Source organism: Mustela putorius, unplaced genomic scaffold (assembly GCF_011764305.1).
Source record: "Mustela putorius furo isolate JIRA1106 unplaced genomic scaffold, ASM1176430v1.1 tig00000129_pilon_pilon_pilon, whole genome shotgun sequence".
Classification (NCBI taxonomy): domain Eukaryota; kingdom Metazoa; phylum Chordata; class Mammalia; order Carnivora; family Mustelidae; genus Mustela; species Mustela putorius.
The window spans coordinates 26,806,178-26,825,016 of record NW_025421290.1 but is presented as its reverse complement, the minus strand read 5'-3'; the positions used below and the strand labels follow the sequence as shown (position 1 = coordinate 26,825,016).

General features: G+C 46.6%; 1 protein-coding gene across 3 annotated transcripts in view; it reads right to left on the bottom strand.

Moving 5' to 3' along the window:
* KCNK10 (potassium two pore domain channel subfamily K member 10) overlaps positions 1-18,839 on the bottom strand; it is a 130,822-nt gene that overhangs the window by 62,413 nt on the left and 49,570 nt on the right. For all 3 annotated transcript variants that reach the window (XM_045071544.1, XM_004739106.3, XM_013057888.2), the window contains exon 2: positions 7,652-7,986. In XM_045071544.1, the coding sequence (XP_044927479.1) occupies positions 7,652-7,986 (335 nt within the window). The remainder of the gene's footprint in view (positions 1-7,651; positions 7,987-18,839) is intronic.

Genomic DNA, 18,839 nt, shown 5'->3' with positions numbered 1-18,839 from the left:
TTCCTCTCCTGGACACCCCCTTCTTGAAAATCCAATGGTCCACATAAACCTGCTACAGTACCAAGTAAGATAGCCCACGCCTCCTTAAAAATCTCTCCTTCTCCCTCCAGTCTTTTCCTTGGAGTAAAAGCTTTCAGAAAAGGCCCAGATGTACTATAGGGGATACATTCCATTAGCACAAGTAAGAAGAATAGCACAATGTTTAGACCTATGGGCCCCGGAGTCAGGTGTCCCAAGGCTCAAATCCCCATTCAACCATGTACTGACTGTTACTTACTTTGGACAAGCTACTTCTTAGAATTAATTTTCTCATCCATAAAATGGCATGATGGCGATGGAACCTACCTGTCGGCTCACTGCGAGGGTTAAATGAGGTCAGATGCGGAAGCACTGAGAACAGTGTCTAGGGGAAAGTGAATGACCAAAAAGCCGGAGCCGTTTTTCATGACTAGGACAGCTCTGCAGGAAATCACTCTGTTACAGTCATCTGCAGACTCCCTCGGGTCGCCTCGGGGGCAAGAGTCCAGAAATGGATGGCTGTTCTGTGTCCGCTCTGGGTGGAACAGCTGAGCCCCAGCTCTAGTTAAGTGGCTTGCTCCAGGGCATCAAACTAGAAGATCCATAAACCTCAGTTGGGGATAAACTCATTCAGGCCCTCAGTCAGAGGAGAGAGGCTCTTTCACTCAGTTACACCTTAGAATGCTGGCCATTCTGTCATTCCGCTGACCTGCACTTTGGGGGCTGCCTGAGCCTTCTGGGTCCCTGAGGTTCTCCAGAGTGTTTCCCAAACCACATGAGGAACAATGTAGGCAGGAGGCTGGGGCAGGGGACTGGCACAGACAGCAATCAGCAGAGCTGGCATCAGTTTCCATTTAATATATATGAGGCTCAGCATTCCCACCAAAGCTTGGGATAAAGATGCTGATCTAGGTAGCCATGGTAAGCCCTCTAAATGGGATAGGAAACTGCTATGTTGCCTCAAGCCACAAAGACACAGTCCCATTGGTGTTAGCAGCCCAGGCCTGCACTTGCCAAGCAACTTCTGTAAAGGTGACTTTACACTTTAACAGCAGAAGCAAATTGAGAAAATTTGTTAATTAGAAAATTAAGATTGAAGCCCCAAAGGGCATTTAGGACCTTTCTTCTCTGTGCCCTTAACAGGCTCCCAGGATGGATATACCTTAGGGGCTTTCTGGTTTCTTTTTTTCTTTCTTCCCTAACAAATAAATAATAGTAATCACAACAGTAAAAGTAACTGAACTTTTTGCCCACAATTCAGACCGCCCTAACAGGTGGACAGGAATACCACCATCTCCAGTCGACAGATGGGAAGCTGAGGCCTGGGGTGAATATTCCCCAAGTCACCCAGCTGGGAAGTAGGAATGAGATTTAACACAAGAGGGGAAAGTGCTGAGCTTGGGTGCTCATTGCCAGCTACATTGCCCACAGGGCTCTGCTTGAACAAGGAGAGGTGCGGAGCCCTGAGCTCTCCAGAAATCTCTGCTGAGTGGGAATAAGTCACTTGCAAGTTTTCTTTGTCTGACTCTCTTCCATGTGGCCCCTTCTCTGTGTCTCAGCCTCTCTCACCGATGTTCTAATATTCTTCTAAAGGGTCTTCCTTCCTTCAGTGTCTTCTTCCGCTAACTCAAAGTCCCCACTGCTAAAAAAGAATTGTTATTCCAAAAAATAATTTTCATCATGTCACTGCCTTTCTTAAACTTTGCAGTGACTTCCCACTTCCCAGGGCATAAAGCCCAACTCCTCGGCAAGGCTCTAAGGGCAGCTCCCAAATCCAGCCCGACTCGCCTCTCCAGCCTCCATCTACCACCTCTCCCCGCTGCTGGGACCTGAGAGCTCCCCACAGCTCTAGCCACACTGACCATGTGAAGCTCTCTCAATGGGCCACACACACCCCTGGGATGCCTTTTACCCAGAGCCGGCAGAATGACCATGTTTCTGTTTGAGTATGTGGTGGTTAAAAGCCTAGGATCTGTGGTCAGATTGCCCAGGAATAAATCCTAGAACTTCTGCTTACTAAATGGGCGACACTGAGCATGTGACTTTGCTGCCTGCTGTCTCAGTTTCCTCATCTGTAAATGGGCACAAAAGACCATCATTCTAGAATAGTTGTAAGGACTAAAAGAGATAAATAGTCACACAGAAACCTCCCTAAAGAACCTAGATGTCATCAACAGATGAATGGATAAAGAAGATGTGGTATATATACACAATGGAATACTATGCAGCCATCAAAAGAAATGAAATCTTGCCATTTGCATCGACATGGATGGAACTAGAGGGTATCATGCTTAGCGAAATAAGTCAATCAGAGAAAGACAACTATCATATGATCTCTCTGATATGAGGAAGTGGAGATGCAACATGGGGGGTTAAGGGGGTAAGAGAAGAATAAATGAAACAAGATGGGATTGGGAGGGAGATAAACCATAAGTGACTCTTAATCTCACAAAACAAACTGAGGGTTGCTGAGGGGAAGGGGGTTGCGAGAAGGGGGATGTGGTTATGGACATTGGGGAGGGTATGTGCTATGGTGAGTGCTGTGAAGTGTGTAAACCTGGCAATTCACAGACCTGTACTCCTGGGGATAAAAATATATTATATGTTTATAAAAAATAAAATAAATAAATACATTTAAAAAAAATAAATATATGTAATTTATTGATTGTCAATTATAGCTCAATAAAAGTATAAATAATTACTATGAGAATCAAAAAGAATGAAATACAGTTGTTATTAAAATCAAATTATATATGTTTGTAATTAAGTAAATCATATTGGGAAAAAAGTAATAAATGAGCATAATCACTTTAAAAAAAAAAAAGAAAAGAAACCTCCCTGACCTCCATTTGCCTTGCTGGGGCCCACATTTTTTATGTACTTCAAATAGCTCCACTCTGGTCATCATCAAAAAGACAAGAGGCAACCACTGCGGGTGGGGATATGGAGAAGAGAGAAGATTTGTGTCCTGCTGGTGGGAATGCAGACTGGTACAGCCACTGAGGAAAACAGTATGGAAGAGCCTTAAAAAGTTAAAAATAGAATGGCCATATGAGCCAGCAATTCCACTTCTGGGAATATGTCCAAAAAAATCAAAAACACTAACTTGAAAAAATACACACACCCTCACGCTCATAGTAGCATTATTTACAATAGAGAAGACCCAGAAACAACCCAAGTGCCCATCAACAGAGGAGTGGGTAGAGAAACTGTAGTACATAGACCCATTGGAGTATGAACGGACCGTGATGGCATGAGGCTAAGTAAAATAAGACAGAGAAAGACAAACACTTTAGGATCTCCCTTGTATGTGGAAATCTAAAAAATAAAATAAAATAATTTTCAAAAAAAAACCACAAGAAACAAAGCAAAAAACAAACAAACAACAACAACAACAAAACTCATAGAAAAAGAGATCAAAAGCCAAAAGTGGAATTAGGGGGAATCAGAAGAAGGTGGTCAAAAGGCACCAGCTTCGGGTTGTAAGACACATAGGTCCTAGGGATGTAAAACACAGCCTGATGACTATAGCTAACACCGCTATGTGATACACAGTTAAAGTGTTAAGAGAGTCAGTCTTGAAGGTTCTCACCACAAGGAGAAATGTTGGCTTTTTTTTTTTTTTGCTTTTTGCTTTTGTTCTTTATTGTATCTATACTCGGTGATGGATGCCAAGCAAACAGCGGTATTCATTTCACAGTATATGTTCAAACCTTTCTTCTGTACACCTTAAGCCTTTCAGTGATGTATGTCAGTTATACCACCATAACACTGGGGGGAAGCTCCATTGCAGTAAATTCCCACTGTTGGTTTATGCACCTCTTCTCTCTGAGTTTCTTGACCTCAGCACTGTTGACTTTTGACTGGATTAATTGCTTGCTCTGCCGGGGGCTGTCCCGCGCACTGAGGACGTTCAGCAGCCTCCCTGGTCTCTACTCACCACATCCCTTTAGCAATCCCTCCAGTCACGACAACCAAAAATGTCTCCAGATGTTGTCAGATGCCCCCTGGGGGGCGAAACCCCTCAAACGTCCAGGGGACGTAGGGAACTGTTGAATGGCTATATTGTACATCTGAACTGATAAAACACTGTATGTTAAGTAACTGGAATTTAAATAAACAATAAAAAAAAAAAAGAACCACTGCCTGAAACTCAGCTCCCAGAACAATACTAGAAGCAGCTGCAGCAGAAAGAACAATCTTTTTTTTTTTTTTTTCAGCTCTTACCACCTACCAAACATTGTTCAAAGCCCTTCTCATGAATTACAGAATTTAATCCTCTCAACACCCCAAGGATGAGGGATTTTAGGCACGTTTTATTGATAATGAAGTTGGATCACAGAGAGGTTAGTAACTTGTTCATGGTGTATTTTATTCTCTTTTCTATCCCCAGCACCTCGCATGTGAGCTGATAACACAAGAACACAATAGGAACTTCCAGAATGTATGTATGAATTCCTCAGTGAGATAGTTCCCTCCATAACAGCAATCAGGTTCAGGACATTGACCCATCAGTCTCCTCTGGAGTCCCATGGCACCCCACACTAGTGGTTTTTTGGTTGTTGTTGTTCTGTTTTTCTAATTTTTATTTATTTATTTGACAGACAGAGGTCACAAGTAAGCAGAGAGGCAGGCAGAGAAAGAGGAAAGGAAGCAGACTCCCCGCTGAGCAGAGAGCCCAATGCGGGGCTCGATCCCAGGACCCTGAGATCATGACCTGAGCCAAAGGCAGAGGCTTGAACCCACTGAGCCACCCAGGTGCCCCACACCAGTGGTTTAATTCTTTTGGAAGACCATTCCCCCAGCTATGGCCATTTTCAGCTACGGCACTTCATGGGAGTTAAGCGGTTCTGGGTACTCTGTTTTTGTTATTAATAACACGAATTACACCTTCTAGCTTACCTTATGAGGAGTTCACTCAATCCAGTCAAGGATCCTGACATTACCAGATAAATACCATCAATATCATTTTTTATACCTGTCAGTCACTCCTTCCAGACTTCGGTGAAGTACAATAATACTATGTTTCCAGTTTGGAACATAACATGCTGAAAACTCTTCCAAGAAGTGTCTTGTGAGCACTATACACAATGCTGCTCAGACACAGAAAGTGAGAGAATGCTCCCCCTTGACCATAAGTGTGGACATTTTCATCCTGGGAAGGAATCAGTGAACTGAAAGGCAAACCATGATCAACTTGTTCTTGATTAACACAGACTCAGCATTTAAATCTGCTTAACCTGTGTTATGAAAAAGACTGTAAATAAACCCACGTATAAACCCTTACATCACAGTGGCAGGAGATCTTAAAGTATCCCAAACCCAAGGCTCACACTCAGTGGGTGTGGGGAGAAGACAGAGAGAGATGCTTTCTGTTAGGAAGCGGGGAACTCCAATGCTTCTTGACTCTTAAAATTCTGGCAAGCGTTAAACACAAAGCAAATGTTTAAGAGAGAGCTGATTTTACGATAAAGCAAGACCACTTGAAGACCTTATAGACTCATCGTGGGAGGAAGGGCAAGGTCAAACAGACCTCACTTTGACTCCCAACTCGGCCACATTGGGGGTTGGGAAGTTACTCTGCTATTTTAGAATCGCCTTCCTGACCTATAAAATGGGTGTAATAGTGCCAACTTAGAGGGTTGCTGGAATGATTAAATGAGATAATGAGTGTAAGGTATCTGGCTTGTAGCACGTATCTAATGCAGGGTAGCTTTTTTTAATTATTACAGAAATGATCTTAAAGATGCATGTGTGTTCACATGCATACACACACTCATACACAAACACACCCTCATTTCCCAGAGCAACTTTTGACACCAAAGCAGGGGACAAGTTTTAATGGCAGCACTAGAATTAGAATCTCTACGTGCTCCCTTCCTGTCCCTTCTGGCCTCTGAGTTCTTTCATGAAGGAGAGAGCCAAAGAATGGAAATACATAAACAAATAAACCAGTGCATGAGTAATCTCAGATATCTCGTGGTATCACCAATGTTATACATTTAGTTTGATATCTCAATCCAAAGTGATTTCTCTGTCCGGCAATAATTAGATACAAAGCAATGCATAGGCTACACATAGATACAAAGATAATATGACATAATCTTTTCCTCAAGACCTCACTGTCTTAGAAAGGAAAAATCCAAGCATGAATCTAGATTCAATTTGGAACACTTTTTAGGTTATTTTATGTATTGCAACTAAATAGAAAGGATCTCACTGCATATCACAGCAACATGTATATCTCCATTCTTATTTAAAAGTATTCCAGAATTGTTTCCCTCATTTTCTATGACATTCTTAAATCTGACACAGATTGGTACAATACCCATTATCACAAATTTGATACCATTTTCTCATGAAAAGAGGGAGAAAAAGACAAAAAGCTATCTAAGAAAGAATAATATGAAATACTGCCCTTTGATTTTTGTATTTAAAATTTTCTTTTTAGTCAAAATTATAGGATCATAGATATGAAATTATATTTATTCCCGGGGGTGGAGAAATGTATATTTCTAATTATTTATAAGAGTCAAGTCAGATTATCAAAATTTCTTTAAAGGAATAAAATTGCTATGAAATTTCCAGATCATAAGGAGCTCCAAAATTCCCATACCCTATCAATGTACTTTGAAATAATTATACAAATAACCAGGTCAGTCTCGCAATCCTGCAATATCCTGGATTGTAGTAGCCATTAGAATTTAATGCACATAGCCCCAGACCGGAAGGAGTCACAGGAGACTTCTTTCTCATCCTCCATCTACTGAACAATGAAGCCGCCCAACTGGGCTCCCAACCACTCCCCTTCCTCCCTCTGGGACGAGGCTCTCTGCCCTTCCCAGGCTTCTGGAGCCTCCTGTTTTATCTGCTCCCATCACACCACCCAAGATGACTCTGTCTCCCATGACCCTCCCAAACACCCCACCCCCCACTTTCATTGCCCTGCTTCTCTAGATGGTAGCCCAAAGGTCTCTGCCTCTATCTGTTTATGGATATTTTTTCTTAATATCCAAGGTCTGCGAGGACCTCAGTCAGTGCCTGATGCAATATGTTCAAAGCAGCAATCCTGATTATTACTACTACTGCTATTTTTGTTATTTCGTCCCCATAAGCTCACCCAAACGACTCTGCTGAGTACCAACAGCCTCCCATGGCCCCCCTCCCGCGATCTCGGTGGGGGGTGGGGGGGAAGCGCACGTTAATACATCCCTGCTTGTTTAAAATTCCTTCTTTGGCTTCTAAAGCACTCTCTTAGCCCAGCATCCTACACCAACTTCCAAACCAGGAAGCTAATCAGCACACAGAGGTGGCCTTGGATTTGAAAATCCAAAGCCCTTTTGCCCACTGCTGCCTCCAGCCACCTCATCCAAAAGCAGGTGTGGCAAAACCCAGCCTGCTCCTAACATCGCCACATGGAGGCTGCTGCACGCCTGGCCCCATACCCCCACAGAATTGCATGTCTCACTCTCTGGCTCCTTTGAGGTCCCAGCTCAAATGCCACCTCCCCGGAGAGACCCTCCCTAATCCACCACCACCATCAGAAGCATCTCAACCGGAAGCAAACTCAGTGAGCTCGAAGGACAAAACCGCAGCTGTCCCTTCAGTTGTGGCTGCCTCGCTCCCCACTCACCTGGATCAGCGTCTCCAGCTCCTGGGGGCTCACGCAGATATGATCCCGCAGGAATTCCGCCTTCTCCAAGGCAATGGTGTTCTTCTGGCTGCTCTCGAAGGGCTGCTCCAAGGCCCGGAAGACCAGACCGCCAGTGACAAGGTAGACCACCACAACCACGAAGATCGCGACGACGGTTTTCCACTTCATGACGGTCTGCAGGCCCCCCTGGGAGGCGCCTTCCATCCTGGCTACCACCGTGGCTCGGGAGGAGATGGAGAGGCGTGGGGTGGCGTAGGGCCCGTTAGTGGCACCTTTGGGCTGGCCCACGGGGGGCGCTGCTGCCGGAACGGCCACTGAGAAACAGGGCAGGGGACAGAAGAAGAGAGAGTTTGTTGATAAATACAAGACACACGACTTGTCAGAAACAAAGCACAGATGTCTTTCTCAAGCCAGCTTTCAAACGGGAGGTTGAAAACCTGGTTCACCAGGCTGGGCAGCGAGGGAATCTGATCAGCGGTGAGATGCCTGTTTGAGTTCTTGGAAAAGGAGCCCCAGGAGTTCGGGGGTTTCAAAAAAGGAGTAGTAACTGAGTTCAACATTCTTACATTTCTCTGCAAGGGCCCAATTTTGAAAGCCAAGTCTCCGTGTTTTATAATTCATCTCTTCTCTCAAGCTTCCTCGGATAAACAATGTGTAAGATGCAGGACAGACCATCATATTTGAAAAACAGACACGCTGTGCAACTTGGAGAGGGAATAAATAGGAGACGGATGCCCAGCTACTCTGTCCACCCACTGAGGACGGAGGACACCAAGAGCAAAGAGGAGATGAACATCTAACGAGTTTCAGAGTCCCTTTCATCCGGTCCTGGTCACAAAACAAAGGGAAGAAGAGCAAGCTTGCTATCAGGCAGACGAGTCAATACTCAGACACAGTAAAGAAAGTGTGGGTTTCAGGGGTGCCTGGGTGGCTCAGAGGGTTAAAGCCTCTGCCTTCGGCTCAGGTCATGATCCCAGGGTCCTGGGACAGAGTCCCACATCAAGCTATCTGTTCAGTTGGGAGCCTGCTTCCTCCTCTCTCTCTGCCTGCCTCTCTGCCTACTTGTGATCTCTGTCTGTCGAGTAAATACATAAAAAATCTTTAAAAGAAAGTTTGGGTTTCAGAAGATGATCAAAGTGAAAAAACAAACAAACAAACAAACCGGGGACTGGATAGAGGGAAGTAAACAATAAGTGATGTTGCATGTCAAGTAACTTGGTCTCCTAGAAAAATATAAGAATCATAAAATAAATTCTAAGCACATTTCTCAACAGAAAATGCAATGACTTTAGTGACCGAATTTTGTGTCTATTTTCCTCCAGTAAGAAGCCTTTGGAAAAGAAATTTCCCCTCGGTTTGAGAACACATCTAATTCTCAAAAGTCCCTCGTCTCTAGAAGGGCAATCTCATTACCTTGGAAATAAATTTGTGAAGCTGGAGGCTTTTCTAGAATGGCAGGAAGAGCAGGGTCGTGTTGCACACACGACGCTATCATGCACTTTAGAGATCTGTCTTGTGCAGCAGTGAATAGCAACACGTTCGATTTTCCTCTACCTTTATTACACAAATGCTTATTATGGCCTCTGTCATAGAGCAGCCTGGCTGTTGTGTAAATAAGGTATTAGGGGATGGTATTAGGTAATTACCTAAGTGGAGCAAACAGTCCCACTCCAGAGAGCGGACTGCTCGCTCTCTGCCTTCGGAAACTCAAGACAAACAAAAGCACAGAATGTCACTCCCTCCCTGTGCAGAACACCAATGACCCTGAGGACACCCAGCCAGAAGGGTGGCCACCTCAAGGAATCCAGGTCTGCAAATACCTGCCTTTCCTCCTGCAGCCTTAAAATCGCTTTTCTCTTTGAAAACCAAGCAGAACATCAACCTTTAATTGGACGTGATCCTAGCAAATAAAATCGTAAAATGTTAGATTTCCTTCTGACTCACTGAATGCAAAACCATCTGGAATCTCTCACTGAAAGATTTCAGAGTCCGAATCAGCACCATGGGCATCATATTCTTGCTAGTCCTTCCCCGCAGAACACGACTTTCAGGCTCCTATCAACCTTTGTTGATACTGAACTACATCTTGTCTAGGTTTCTTTCAACGTTGCCTCCACATTTCCCACTCATAACCCTCCCTGCTGCCTCTCTGAAGAGGTTCACATCCTAATCCCTGGGCCCTCTGCCTACATCACCTTAACAAAAGGAACTTTGCAAATGTGATTAAGTTAAGGATGGAGAGATAAGGAATTAGCCAGAGTACCCTTGTCGGCCCAATGTAATCACAAAAGAGAGGCAGGAGGATCAGAGAAAGAAAGCACGTAAGAAAAGAAGCAGGGGTGACAAGCCAAGGGATGAAATCAGCTCCTAGAAACCAGAAAAGACAAGGAAGAGACTCTCCCCTAGAGGCTCCAGAAGGATCTAGCCCTGCCGACACCTTAATTTTGGCCCAATGAGACAGATTTGGAACTTCTGACCTCCAGAATCACAACATAATAAATAGGCATTGCGTTAAGCTACTAAAATGATGGCAATCTGTTACAGCAGCAATAGGAAACTCATATGCCCCTCTAGGTTAGGTCTCTGACCTCTGCTAGGTTAGGTCGCTCTGGTCCACACTCACTGGGCTGTTTACTTGTCATTGGACTTAGAGCTTCAGGAGGGCAGGACCCAGGCCTACCCTCTCAGCTCTGTACCCAGTGTCTTGTACGGTGCCTGGCACACAATATGCTGATTGAATGAGGAATAAAAGGAGGAGACCTTGGCACATCGAAACCACACATACAATGTGGGGGAGGGGTGCTCAGTGGGAAAGAGCCAGGCACTCCTGCAGCCCTCCACAGCAGGTGCCCCAACATAGCAATGCTCTGGCCATGCCTCCGCAGTCCATGGATGTTCCTTTGGCCGGGAGCTCCCTCCCCATCTTCACATGCCTGGGAGACTCCCACCCTCCTCAGTCTCAGCTCAAAGCCGCCTCCCCCGTGAAGTCGTCCTGGACTATCCAGGCAGACTCGGCATGCCTGTCTCCCCACAAGCCAGGAAATCCCTAGGATTTCCAGGGATTCTGAAAGCTTGTCATTTGATTGTTGGATCTCCATTTCTTGGCACAGCGCCTGGCATAGAGCAAATGTTTGTTTTCTGTTGTTGTTGTTGTTGTTGTTAACTCCTTCAGACTCTAAACAAAAGGCCCACCCGAAACCCCACCATCCTCAGCGACTAGCATTTACTTAATGCCAAGTCAGCAGGAGGCGCCAAGCTCTGGTGGGGCTAAGTCAGAGTCCCTCCCGGCTTCAGGGGTTTGATAACCTACTTAGGGAACATCCTTCACAGTGTCAGGTGACGAGACATTAGGAGGAAGCCCAGTGGCAGCCTTGAGCTCAGAGGTCAGCTGCCGCTGGGCTTCCGGGACTTCTAGCACCCCTGAGGCTGAGCAGAATTGGGCCTGACAAAGGTCTTTCTCAGACCAATTCCTGATGCCAGTTTGCTAAGAGGCTGTCCCCAGGAGCAGAGTCTGAATAGAATCCACCAATCCCAAGTTTCCAAAGCACCAGGAGAGTTTCAGTCCCGAAGCCATCCGTGTCTGGTTGACCATTTACTTTCTCTATTTCTTTATCTGCTGAAGGTGGATAGTAAGGACTCCACGGCAGGGCTGCAAGGCACATGCACGGTCATAGCCACCGCGTATCCCCGCTTTGCAGATAAAGAAACTGAGTCCTGGAGAGAGTACATGGCTAACCAGAGGTCAAGGGGGCAGAAAGCGGGGGAGTCGGGATTAAAATGAAAATAATCTGACTTCAAAGTCAGTTCTCTTCTGGAGCGTAGGCACAGAAGAATAGGAAACAAAGACATTCCCCTGGTGGAAAGGGCCCTTTTATCTGAAATGTATCAATAATAGATGGGGCGTAGAAAGTAATGACCGATCGTTCCTCATGACTCCCCCGGAAAAGTATCTGGCAGCAAACGCATGGCCCAGAAGTGATGAGAAGGGAAAGGCGAGGAGGACAATATTCCTTCAGTCAATTTTCGTTTTAAAATATTTCCTCACAAAGGCTCGCCCATTCCACTTTCACCTAAACTCAGGTAGATACGCGAGCACGCGCGGAAATCTGCTTCTTTTGAGAAGTTGAGGAGGTTTGTGGTAGTTTTTTTTTTTTTAAAGATTTTATTTATTTATTTGAGAGAGAGACAGTGAGAGAGAGCATGAGCAAGGAGAAAGTCAGAGGGAGAAGCAGATTCCCCATGGAGCTGGGAGCCCGATGTGGGACTCGATCCCGGGACTCCAGGATCATGACCCGAGCCGAAGGCAGTCATCCAACCAACTGAGCCACCCAGGCGCCCCGGTTCGTGGTAGTTTTGAATTTTTCAGACTTTCCCGTGCCCTGTACTTCCTTCCCGTTCTTGCACTCAGTCAACAAACCCTGGAGTCAGCCGGGTGCCATACTTGGCGCTGGGGGACACGGAAAGGAATAGGACCCATCCCAGCCTTCAGAGTCCGTGGGAGAGTCGACCAGGATCTTACACAAGCACGAACCTAGTGCATCATCACGAGACCTTGTGTGGAGAGCGCTTGTCATTATCTGTCCCCCTTGCCAGGTGAGGCTTGAAGGCCCCGGGGCAGCGGCACCCTTGGACCCATGGTCAGACACCCAACCCCAAGTGCCTCCACTCCTCCACGCCACTTGAAACAAATGACATCCCCCGGACTCAGGGTTTCTTGGGAACATGAAAGGCAGCCACCTCAGAGATGCCGCTGTCCCACAGCAACGTGACTCTGCCTATTGACCCAGGCAAAGTACAACAGATTGCAACACACTGACGAGAAGCAGAGAACTCCTGCCCTCCCCCCAACCCTCCCAGGCCTGGCATGGGTCCAGGGCCACCTACACTGGCAGCTCAGAGTCCAGAGAGCTCCAGCGGAACGCTGAGCCCAGAATCCCCAGTACGTGGACTTGAGGCAAGTGCAGAGGGTGGGTGTCGGGAAGAAGGAACGCTGTGGAGCCTCACAGCAGCCGGTTTCACCATGACCGTCCTCTGAGAAGAACAGAGAGAATATGCGAGGTCCTTCTGATGCCACATATGCCAACAGCCAGACCTTGTTCTTTCCGTTTCCATCCGACAGCCATACCTTAAGGGGGCTCAGACTAGTCCTGATAAGAACACAGAGACAGTCTATACACACTAAGTGAGCAAGCCATGCATGTCCCCAGAAGGCCACCGCAGAAAAGATTTTTTCCTTTGGGTTCAGGGATTTCTCTCACCTGGTCCTCTTAAAGATTTTATTTATTTGACAGACAGAGATCACAGGTAGGCAGAGAGGCAGGCAGAGAGAGAGGAGGAAGCAGGCTCCCCACTGAGCAGAGAGCCCGATGCGGGACTCGATCCCAGCACCTGAGATCATGACCTGAGCCGAAGGCAGAGGCTTAACCCACTGAGCCACCCAGGTGCCCCTCACCTGGTCCTCTTAAAACGCCAGGCTTTGCACCCAGATAGAAGAGACCAAGGCATCGGGAAATTTCTGGGACCCTTTAGAGACAGGGAACCAAGACAAAAGGAAACCAGACTAAAGGGAGCTGAGAACATGCTGCCACCTTGACTCTCATCTGTCCCCTCCTCTCCCTTTAGGGCAGACCCTGTCTTCTCTCACCAGAATCACTTCCAAAGCCTCCAGTCCTGCCTCCTCGAATCCATCCTCCACATCGCAGCCAGGTGGCGCTCTTCCAGGGGTGACTCTGATCTTGGCCACCTGACACCTGTGCTCCTCTGAAGGCACCATAGTGATTTGTTAAAGCACAGGCTCCTTCCAGGATCTGGTGCCTGCCTGTCTCCCCAGCCTCACCTGCTGCCACGCCCCCACACACAACCTTTGACCCTGCCAAACCAAGCAGTACCCTGACCCTTGCATGCTGAGCCACCTGCTGATGTGGCCCTTAGGGCTGTCTTGCTTCCCAGATACCTTTCTTCTCCCCACTCTTTATCTGGCCCACAATACCTCCTACTCCTTGAGTCACTTCATGTGTCACCACCTCCAGGAAGTCTTCTCTGACTGCCCACCCCCCAATATAATCAGATGTCCTTCCTCTATGCTCTCCTTATGTCTCATTGTGGTGCCTAGCACAGTGCCTACAACTGAGTTGCTCCTACTTATAACTTACTCCATTCCTGAATTCATTCATGCATTCATCCATAAATTTACCAGCATTTGTGATATCAATTTTATACACTTCCCCAACAGAAAATCTGACTGCAGAATTCACTGAATCTGGTACTATGAGTAGCCCCAGTACTGTAGTACTTTTTTCCCCAGACAGACATTCAGAGCCAAGGGGTTAAAGTTCTCAGACATTGAAACAGTCTAAGGAGAGCTCCTCATGATTTGTTCAATTCCTAGGGAAGACGAGAAAGAGCCCAGGACCAGGGCTCCTCCTTGTCCATGCTGAGCTGGTCGGAACAGCCTTGTCCTTTTCCATGGCCCTGCTCCTCTTCCAAGATCTGGGGCTCCCTACTTTGTGGTTTTCCCAACAGGCCCCACACTCCACCATGCTGGTGCAATGGACCCCTCTGTCGTGACTGTATGGTCAACGTCTGAAGGCACAAAGCTATGGTTGGGGCTCTGTTGTCTAGTTCCAAAATGCTTCCTGAATAATATTTTGTCTCTTATTTTTTTCTTTAAGATTTTTATTTATTTATTTGACAGACAGAGATCACAAGTAGGCAGAGGCAGGCAGAGAGAGAGAGAGAGAGGAGGAAGCAGGCTCCCCACTGAGCAGAGAGTCCAATGTGGGGCTCCATCCCAGGACCCTGAGATCATGACCTGAGCTGAAGGCAGAGGCTTAACCCACTGAGCCACAGAGGCAGCCCCATACTTTGTATCTTACTCTAAGTTTTTTCCTCCATAATTTAAATTAACTAGAGCATTAAAAAAAAAAAAAGAGGTTTTTCCCCTTACCTTCTGGATTAAAAATAATATAAGCAGCTGTAGTTCCCAAAATATCTTCTTTACCCTGGGACCAAGTGTTTTATTTTTTTTTTTTTTAAAGATTTTATTTATTTATTTGACAGAGAGAAATCACAAGTAGGCAGAGAGGCAGGCAGAGAGAGAGAGGAGGAAGCAGGCTCACCGCTGAGCAGAGAGCCCGACGCGGGACTCGATCCCAGGACCCTGAGATCATGACCTGAGCCGAAGGCAGCGGCTTAACCCACTGAGCCACCCAGGCGCCCGGACCAAGTGTTTTAAATCCCATTGTCAGGACCTATTCCTTCCAGAAAGAGGTTTGCTTTTCCCAGATGTTTTGTCAAAAGCAGTTACCTCTCCTCACGGGCTCCAGGAAGGAGGACCTTTCCCAAGTAGCCTGGAGCAGGGGAATCCTTCTAAAACTCTAATCCTGCTCCTGCTTAAAACCCCAGAATTACTTCCACACCGTTTACATGGCCTCCAACGCCCCATGTGCTCAGGGCCCTCTTCCTTCCCCAGCCCCGCCCCCCCCATGCTGCCCTCTGACCCCGGCAAACTTCCTTGGGTAGATCACAAGTGGTTGTACTAATTGAACCAATTGGTTTTATAGACCCACAGTAGAAAACAAAACTGAAAAACGCATGTTAATCCATTTGGCAGAAAGATCCTATGACTTAAGTCTCTAAGCCAGTACACTGCCTGATTCCCTAACCTAAAGAAATCTGTTCACTGCATCCCACCCAATGATGCTGACAGAAGCAGCTAGAGATTCTTTGAAAATTCCACATTTATCAGAGCATAAAATACAGAGGTGATCAGGACACTAATGTTTTCCAGTGATGAAGAAGGAGGGGCATTTAGAAACTTCATGTGCCATTTATTCACTTATTCAACAAATACATGCCAACTCTGTGCCAAGAGTAATAGGGATCTCCACGCTCAGTATCCAGGCTGCCAAATCACCATCTGCCAGGAAGCTCAAGGGACCAATTCTTTTGAGAAGCCCAGGGACAGAGAAACCAGTGGATGTAAGCTTCCCCCTAGCTTTGATTCTCCAATGTAGCTTTTTTTTTTTAATTTTTTATTTTTTTATAAACATGTATTTTTATCCCCAGGGGTATAGGTCTGTGAATCGCCAGGTTTACACACTTCACAGCACTCACCAAAGCACATACCCTCCCCAATGTCCAATGTAGCTTTAATCCCTCTTCTACTCTCTGCTTCCTCTGCTCTGATCCAACCTTCCCTTCCCATCCCAAACATTTCCAAAGACATCTCAGGTCCACCAGACTAAAGACCTCTCCAACTTTCTCAGCATCTTGAGGGAACCTTCCTCCATCTTCTTCAGTGACACCTGGGCTTCCCCTGAGGACACTGTCCTCTGAGTGTGGCATTCAGGTAGAGGTTGTTCAGTCTCCCTTGTCCACAATTTCAGGGCCAACCTGTCCCAGAAAAATAACACCCCATACCCTCATGTCCAAATCCCTGTTCCTTTGAGATCCAAATCCTCTGATTCCTCCACTTTTTCCTCTTCTCATGGCTATCAGTGGTAGAGCTGCCTTCTCTCCTTGATGCCCTAAAGCTTTCGTCCAGGTCCTGTTTTCCTCCCGAGATATTTCAGTTGTTTCACAGACAATCCATCCAATACCCAAACTCCCATTTCCTTGATTTCATCACCACTACCATCATCTCCAACCCACTTCAACCAGTGACTCAGGCCGGTTCCCCAGAAGCAGATCCCAAGGTGAAGATTGGTGTGGAAACAATTTATTTGGGAAATGCTTCACCAGGAAAAGCCCCTATAGGAGTGGGGAAGCAGGGCTGGGAAGGATAGGAAGCCAAGTAAGCACGGGTTCCAGCTGAAGTCCTGTCCCCTGAGCCCAAGGGAGCTCTGCAGTATAAATGCCTTCTCCAAGTTTGTCCCAACTCTCTTAGTCAGTCACTGGCTACAGAAACCCCTGGAGGGACATAAATGCTCAGGAGCGTCCTGGTAAGAGATGTCAGTAGACCTAGGAAAATCTTCTCAAAAGGGATTCTTTGTAGGGACAAGCTACAGGGGGAGAAGTGCATAGACTCTGGAGGAGGGTTACACGGGGTCAGGAAGAACGTTCTGGAAGGCTGGAGGAGCACCAGTGGTTTCCACTACAGCTGCCTCCTCCTATGGCCACATCCCGAATGCCATCATCACAAGAAATGACCCTGCCTCAGTAATCCACTTCAGACCTGAGCTCCCTATCCACCCAGCTCTGTCCCCGTGACTACCCCCACAACACATCCTGCCCCCACTTCTCACTCTCTCGTGCCCCCCCACTCTGTTTTCTTCCCTCCCCACCCAGCTTATATTCAAAGTTCAACACTTCACTCTCCAGCTCACAGACTCCACTCCCCCTCTTTCTGTCCTTTCCTGGAGCCACTGGAGACACCCCCTTCTATGTTTTTCTTTCTCTCTGCTCAGAGACCTCACCCAGGCTGCTGGGAATCCAAACAGCCTTGGGGATCGCTGATGCTCCAAACCTACACTTTCCTTCTTCAGCTCGGGGCCACACAGCCAGCTGCCCTATCTCCCTGCTCAGAAACGCTCATCCAGACAAACGTCACAGAGATATTAAGGTGTATCTGACTGTATACGACCTGAAATTGTACATGGGGATCCATTTGCAAGACAGCTGTCTACTTTAGGAGAGGATTTGCTGGGGAAAGCATTGAAACGGCAAGCTGCGTGTTCGACTAAAAGGGGCTGTGGTTTATATGTGTATATCTTTAAGAACAAACCATTTATGTAGGATGATCGGTACCCTCATTGTATCCTTGTGCTGGGGTCACCGAGATGGAGTCTCAACACCCTAGTACACTGGGCCCCTGGGATAGCCACCCAGAGCTCCTGGCTTGCTTCGTAACCACTAAAACCTCCTATATTTAAAAAAAAAACAACCAACTTGGATGAAAAAGAAATTTTAGATGGCTCTTCCTTCGCTGTGCCTACTAAGTCGCAAAAATGAATGCAATCCATCAAAGGCGGAAAACGGTTTCTACAAAACACCCTACAAAATGGCTTTGCCTTTCAGCATCACCCGCTGGATAATTTTCCCCTTAGAGTGGCTCCTTTAATGCAGTCTCAGAGCTGCTGACATCAGCAACATTTCTGTGATTCGCTGCAAATGCAGCCATCAGAGGCTGGGAGTGAGTGCGGGAGGGAGGAAGGGGGAAACCTGAAAGGGGAAAGAATACCCACATTGTTTCTCATAAGGCTGGGAAGACAGTGATGTAGTAAATACCCGTCCGTTTCTCTGAAGCCTGAGAAGTGTTTCCAAATACTATTAATAGCTCTAATTGGTGAAGTCTCAAGGAGTCAACAGACTTACTGGAAAATTGGGTGAACAGATCTAAAAAAGACAGAGAAGGGAATCTTTGATAAACCAGCACTTCTAGATTTGGGGAACCAAATGGCATCCGATGAAGCAAGAGTCATTGCTGGTAGGGAATCCTAGGGCTGAACCAGCCTCCAGGGGAGTTTCCCAACCAACCATGAGCTGCTGAATGTAGGCTGGCCCTTCTCGTCAGACCAACACCTCCCTCCACTGCCCTGTTATCTGCAGTCCTTTCTCATGAGTAATCCCTCCTGATAGAGAGTAGATTCCTTTAGATGCCCCCTTGCTCTGGGACCTTTACCTCTAAATCTCCCAGAGTCCCACTCCCAGGGCACAGCATATAATAAGAGCTCAATTAATACTCATGGCATGGATTCAACAGATCCTGGTCTAGTATCTAACATGCCTTAGGAACCAATGTACACACAGGTGATGAAGCAGGACCCTGGTGTCCAGGAACTCACCAGCTAAAAAGGAGGGTGAATTGGTGAAGCAATCTTCCCCCACCATTCCTGTAATTCAGAAAGGGCCCGACGCTGAAGGATCTAGAAAAGGCATCCGAAATCTCAGAGGGCAAACAGATCCCTGCCTGGGCCTGAGGAAATCGTCCAAGCTATTATGCTGGTCCTGAACCTGCTCCCCAAGAAACAGCTCATAAAACAAGGGAGTACAGAAAGAAGTGTGCTCTGGCATCATTTTCCAAAATTTACTTCCTCTTCCATGTTACTTCTGATGGGTCCTCAGACCCCCGGCTGTCACCCAGATGAACTCATGTGATGGGTATTAAGCAATTAAGCCATCCTCTAAAACATATTTCCAATCAAGGAACTGCCCAGTTATAAGAACC